The sequence below is a fragment of the Mya arenaria genome, chromosome 4, assembly GCF_026914265.1.
Source record: "Mya arenaria isolate MELC-2E11 chromosome 4, ASM2691426v1".
In the NCBI taxonomy this organism is placed as follows: domain Eukaryota; kingdom Metazoa; phylum Mollusca; class Bivalvia; order Myida; family Myidae; genus Mya; species Mya arenaria.
The window spans coordinates 36,518,879-36,526,176 of NC_069125.1; the positions used below are offsets into that span (position 1 = coordinate 36,518,879).

General features: G+C 33.6%; 1 protein-coding gene across 1 annotated transcript; it reads left to right on the top strand.

Annotated features, from left to right (window-relative positions):
- Window positions 1–2,472: 2,472 nt before the first annotated feature.
- On the top strand, window positions 2,473–7,298 carry LOC128230090 (uncharacterized). Its single transcript, XM_052942084.1, has 4 exons — window positions 2,473–2,577; window positions 4,823–5,021; window positions 5,959–6,174; window positions 7,077–7,298. The coding sequence occupies exons 1-4, from the start codon at window positions 2,535–2,537 to the stop codon at window positions 7,141–7,143; spliced, it is 525 nt and encodes a 174-aa protein (XP_052798044.1). The 5' UTR covers window positions 2,473–2,534; the 3' UTR covers window positions 7,144–7,298.

A 7,298-nucleotide genomic window follows, 5' to 3' on the forward strand; every position in this document is an offset into this window, starting at 1 on the left:
CACGATCAATATAACCAATTTGCAACTGGCCCTGGTTCGTGTTTCATTGCTCTGTATCTTATATACCCGTTGTTTACAGTATTAAGGTTTCATTGAGACGAAACAGATACCTACAACCAAAAAATGCTTTTAAAGTATATTCAATTATTATAATTAAACCATGAAAGACGTTTTAGAAATAGGTGCCTGATAGATTACAGATTATTTTTCTTGGCCTATGAATATAGTTTCATGCTTAACTGTTCATCAAATGTGATCCATTTTGCCTCGAAGAAATCGTGTTTTAGGAGTTGTATATATACTACTGATTATACAACGTGTATATGAGAAATTGAGCAATGAAATAGCGAATGCCGATTGGTTGGATTAGAGTGAGCGTGGTCTTATTTTGCTTAAACATGTGTTCTTTAAATATGCATATTTATTTCATTAAACCTTGGCCCTGTTTCAATACGATTTCTTAGTTGTAAACATTACGCTGTTTAAGAGTGCTTTGGGTACAACCTAAAAGTTACGAAATGAGTTATTGCTGTATTAGTGAATTTATTCTTGTTTAAATTAACTACATGGGGTACAATTCGATTGTTCATTTGTAAAACATATTTTCAATAAGCTAAGCTATTCTGTATTAGTGAAATTATACCAAGTAAGTTGAGATACATGGTTACATATTCGGCTGTGGTTTTTGACCTTAATCTAAAGGAAATAATACAATAGTTTGGTCATAATCCCTGAATATAGTTCAAAACTGTGTCTATAAGCTATATTGATAAATTTTGTTTAACTACGTATATCAGTTTCACTTAATTAACAAACCAGTGGAAACTAAACCGAACTAATTATTTGAATTCTCAACTGTTTAATTTAATGTGTTACATTTAATACGGCGTATTAAAATCATGTAGCATATGGCGAATTGGAAAGATTCTGGGCAAATACAAATTATTAAGTACTTGTTTAAGGTCAAATATATTCCGAGTCTCTTATGTATCAGCTCTTTTATATGAAATATGTTAATTGCGAATTTCGTAACAATTGAACACTTACTTATTTGTGAACATGTCACGAATTTACAGATAGAAGCTGTTGTTAAAAGTTCTAACTTACATCAATGGTATACAGATGTTAGAAGTTCAGAAAAACTAAAGTGTTATGCTTATTTCAACATGAGTTTGCGATTGAAAACTATTTTTTTCGTTCCAATAGCAAGAAGTTAAGGATATTATTTACTAGATGTAAATATTCGGCAAACAACCTTAAAGTCTTAGTCATTACAAATTTTTCTGGTAAAGTTCAATGGTTTTGTGCAGAGCGCATATTTGAGTACAGGGTTAAATAATGAAACACAATGAATTATTTAATTCTTTAACACAAATGAACAGAAATCATAAACCCCCAAAAAGATATGTTTTAGAATAAAATATTTTTAATGAAGTGAAATACTATGTATAACCCAGACACATTGACTAACATGCTAGTGGACATTTACATTTTAAGCTTTATCTTTCATTGATTAACATTGTTGTTCGAATACTTAGTGCCATAGTTTGTAAAGTCAGCTGAATAACACATGCACGTACAGTCTTGTTTTTTCTCAGTTTTTGTCATGGGATTTCGTCCTGTGATATTGAACAATGAGATTTCTGCCCTCGCTGGCAATTTCTGCAAATCATGTATTTGTTTAAACAATTATAAATGTGATGATTAAATGGTTTTATAAAATTAACTATAGAAGCTCATCTCGTTTTTCGAAGAAAAGGGCCTTGGTTTTATGCTAGGCATGGTGTCATCGCCGTAGTACAAAAAAAGTAAACATTGATCATAACTTAAAACCGTTCAAGATATTCAAATGAAACTCGATACACATATTGCCAGAGACAGCGTTAAAGTGTCATTTAGTTCATATCTTGTTAACTACTCAATGTGTTTGATTCAAACTTAAAACATGTTTCACTGTCGAATCATTTTGGTCATTCTTTGAATAATTTATTTAAATTTGTCCTTGTTCGAAGAAATGATGGTTAAAGATTTTCATGCAAGTATCATTATTTCCATATCTCACCATCCATTAATTTGTAAAATGATTTTAGTTAAACTTAAAACACTTTACAGCCAACAGACGTACTGAATTAAGCACGTTGGATAACCCTTGCATGATTGTAGACATACAAGATGAAGGAGAATGAAGCTAGCGTGCAAATGAACAACTAGGAGATTCAGATGAAAATAAAAGTCCAGAAGTTTATTTTCCTTTGCTAATAAAACAACAACAAGTACCAGGCATCACGTTTTTTAAATCCTGTGAGGGACCGGGATAATTGCTCTTATGGAACGTTTTTACGACAATAGGAAATAATTCGTCAGCTGCAGACATTACAAATTTACAAAAATGGAATGCGGACAAGATAGGTGTTCCGTCACGATGTTTCCTTAAGTTCCTTATCTAAAGACCAAATTGAACGCAGTGTTTATATATAACAAAAGTATTAAAGCAAGGACTCATCATTTATGTTCGTATCAAAATATTTTTAACAATGTGGCTATCGATATTTTTACTTGTTCTGGAATATTATGCAGGTGAGAAATTAGTATTGATTTTTCATATAAATTTAAAATACTTATCTCACCTCAAGTCGTAATGCAGTGATCTAAATAAGCACAAGCCCGCAAGACCTGCACTGATAACATGTCTTTTGGGCTTGCTCAAAGTCTGATTTTGATATAGCAGGGCTTGTTCAAAATAAGTTGCCTAGCAATAGTATTAGAATTCGGGCTTGTTCATCAAAAAGTCTAGTTTTGATGACTGGCAATGTCAAGCATTCAAAACGGAGAATAAAAAAACAACATCAAAATAAATATTAAAATTTTCTTTCCTTCCTTCCAATTTATAGTAGAGGTTAGCAAAATCGAACAAGATTTATCAATTTCCGAATCAAAACAACATATATTGTAAATTGTCCTCCCTTTTGAACTGTGTACGAAAACTCGCAAATCTGTGAAATTTGCGCATTGTTCAACAATTCCTGGACGTATGGTCGTCAAACTTGACATGAAGGTTGGGCCTGACTAGTAGATTACACGTACAATTCTTCAAACATTTTTCAGTCATGAAACTCTCAGTGTGGAGACGAGGAAGATAGTTGTTAGCCTTCTTTGCAATTAGATAGTACTAAAATAAGGCAGACAATTTAAAACTGAATAAAAAACGGTAATTATTTTAGTGTGTTTTTTAAAAATAAATGCATACCCTGCTTGAAAGAAAAAGTTCCTGCTTTGTTACAGTTTGAATAACTTCAGCAGTATATATGACGTAACATGTAGCCTTGCTTTGTTTCATGGATGTCAAAAACAAAAGGTTTATCACGACTATAGTTCCTACTACGATACGTTGTGTACATTTATATTGTATGTATTTGTGATTATATGATAACATTTGTGTTTCCCTGTGTAAAACATTCGTATAGAATGTTGTTTATCAAGATCAGATTTATGGTTTTCTTTAACTTTGATATGTTTGAAAAGTAGACCCATAACAAATTTGTGTGTGTGGCAATTTTAATTCACGTCACGTACACGATAAAAATATTCTAAAAGCGAATACTGTGGAAACATAACAAGTTAATTTATCCATGATTATTATCATGCCCCCCTTCGAAGAACAGGGGTATATTGCTTTGCACATGTCGGTCGGTCGGTCCGTCGGTAGACCAAAGCTTGTCCTAGTGATAACTCAACAATTCCTGGACGTATGTCGTCAAACCTGACATGAAGGTTGGGCCTGACTAGTAGATGACACCTATTGGTTATAAAGGGTCATCAAGTCAAAGGTCAAGGTCACAGTGACCTTTATTTTTTTAAAGGATATTAAGGCTTGTCCGAGAATTAACTCAACAATGCTTAAACCCATGGTCGTCAAACTTGACATGGAGACTGGACCTGACGAGTAGAGGACCCTATTGATTTTGGGGGTCATTGGGTCAAAGGTAAAGGTCACAATGACCTTGAATGATAAAAGGTTGTCTGAGTGATAACTCGACAATGCCTGCAACCATGGCCCTTAAACTTGACTTGGATGTTGGGCCTGACCAGTAGAATGACCCTATTGATTTTGGGGGTCATCGGGCAAGAGATCAAGGTCACAGTGCCCGTGAATGATAAAAGGTTGTCCGAGTGATAACTCAACAATGCCTGCACACATGTCCCTCAAACTTGACTTGGAGGCTGGGCCTGACTAGTAGATGACCCATATTGATTTAAGAAGTCTTCGCAAAAAGCTTGTCTGTGTGATAACTTGACAATACCTGCACCCATGGCCCTCAAATTTGACATTTAGGTTTTGGGTGACCAGTTGATGATTCCTCAATTTTGAGGGCAGGTCATAGAGTCAAAGGTCATGGTCATAACTCATATTTATTATTAATATTTCGTCATGTTTACTTATTCCCTGCTGCTAAGTGGATACATTTTTATCTGCAAATATCAATCATCATCTGAACATGATTAAAAACTGTACTTACTATCCTCACACTTTCAATGGTCATAATCTTAAAACTGCCTTAAAGGCATCCGATGTCAATGACCATATTTCATTCAATTGTCCAAATAATCCAGACAACATGGCGCTCAGGGGGGGGGGGGGGGGACATAATGTTTGACAAACACATGTTGAATTTATGTAGGTTTACCATGGATAATTATTTGATAGGTATGTATCTTTGATTTAAGATTTTACGTGAACAAGACATTTCATTTTACTGGAAATCCAGTCAGTTTATTTGGCAAATATAGGACACAAGCTAAGTGGCATTTTTTTCATCAACAGCATGCCACTCATTTCTTCTCGACAATCCTGATGTAGAACTACAATGCCATGTCCACCCCTACGTTTGTATTGAACAATCCATCAGTACCTACGACAAACAGCAGTGCAACCACGTGATGGCGCTCAACTGTTTCATTAAATACTTAGATTTACAAGACCATCGAGTGTGCGGCAGCAACGGCATTACATATCTTAACAAGTGAGCAAATAGTATAATAAGAGTTAATTTATATAATTCGTATACATATCTCCTACAAACTCGATTACATACTTTATGTTGGCATATTTATTTTTAATAAAATTATTGAAAATAAGTCATTTTAATTTCTTTTATGAACAAAAACCAAACAGTTATCGGGAAGTACTCATTTATTGTGACGTCATTTGATAAACGGTTTCTGTTTACAGTCGGGTCGTTCTATTGAGAAATGATTAATGTAAGGTTTTCTTAAATGAAACTAAGTATGTTTTTAACAATATTTGAATGAAGTTATGAACTATTCGCGTAAATATAAGTAATGAATTGCGTGATTGATGTCATTATCGGACTCCGCACATTTTAACCAGCCCAACTGCGTTCATAACCCCGATAATGACATAAATCCCGCAATTCATTCTGTAATTCATTTCTTCGATATCGTATCCCTTACACGAACCAGTTCCTTTGCAGATTATAGTATGGAAAAATCATCAAATATATTTTAGTTTCTTATATATGGTTTATAAGTCAAAGGACTTATCATGGAAATATTTTGATGTTGGAAAATGTTTAGTGAATGTTTAAATACATAACAATGTGGTGACATTTAAATGTATGGGTACATGTATATTATTAGAAATAACTACAATAGTGTGGTTATTTAAAGGTACATTATTATATAACGTCATAAAAACATAGGAGCAAAACAGTCCAATGAAACGAATGAATGATCTCCTCGTCGTTAACAATTTGCTCGATGTCAAATACTAGTTGGCCGTGAATATAAACTTTAAGTTTTGTGATAAAATATAAAGAAATATAAAGATATTTGCATTCAGCTATACTGAAAAGATTCATACATGATTGTATAAACAACAGCACTGAATTATCTAAAAATGTTCAAATAACCCGTACTCATAATTAACATATTTTGCAGATGTTTCTTTGCAAAGGCGCATTGTAATCATCCATTCCTTAGCCTCGAGTATGAAGGACATTGTAACGAAACAACAACTACAACAACACCTGCCACTACTACGTCAGCTGTTATGCCAACGACGGACTCGACATCATGTTTACAGAATATACAAATGGAATGTGGCTCCGAAATTACTCCTATATGCGCCTCAAATAATAACTGGTACCTGAACATGTAAGTTCAAATATAAAAAAAATGTGTATACGTTTTTGTTAATTATTTTGGCTCTTTAAAATGGATATCATGGAAATCTGTAAATAAGTTTGAAAAAAAACTAATAATGTTTCAAATATTTTACATCAGACAAAATATGCATTTCAGTTTCGAAGCAACATCAAATGGACTCAAGAACACAGTTATCTACCCTTTATCTTTGTTGACGGTACTTTGTCTCTACACACAAAAAGTGCACATTTCATTCTTTTTACTGACTTTTATGGTCCAAAAGATTTTTTCTTGTTTGGGAGTCACTGTAGAAATTGATTTTGACAGTTATCGGCCATTTTTGAACTAGGGCAAGGGGTTGCTTATTGCTTCCGAAAGTCAGAAAAGAAGATCAGCACGGTTATTTTGTTTGGTAAATCAGGTTATCACACGGTTTCGGAAGCCATTTAACTCAAAGCGTTTTATTTTTTCCATCTTGACTGCATAGATAATTTACGGAGAAAGAATATTTATAAGAAACATAAATATAAAAAAAACTGATTAATTCTCTTTTCTTGCTTCCGCTATGCCTCTTCAATAACTCAATGTATTGAAAGAGTCGCTATGAACAAACAAATAAAATTACTGAAGGAATACATCCGTTCGAATACATCAATCAATTTGTCTTGACATTCAAACTAGTATCGTTAACACCTTTGTTTTAACTTCAAATGAACGTCGTGTTTGCCCGCTGTTCGTGCTTCGTTCGGTGTCTCTTCGGCATAAGTGTACCTTATAAAAGTTAGTTGTGTTATTTCGTTCAATTTATACTCATTTATTTTAGTTATATTCTGACGAAAGTTGACGTCAATGAATAAATCAATCAAAATGACACATTAACCTTTATTAAACTGATTTTTTCTTAATTTCAGGTGCGAATTTAGGAAGGCACAGTGTGAGGACCACACCATACATTTTGCTTTTTTTGGAATGTGCTGACTCTATAAATACAATACCTAATACGGCGTTTTGATTGTAAACACCAGTTACAACCTGGTACAAACTGTTCACATTTACATAGCACATACTGAAGGGCTAACACTATCAATGTCTTGTCATGCGCAGAACACGGTTTCGGAATGTCCTCTAAAACG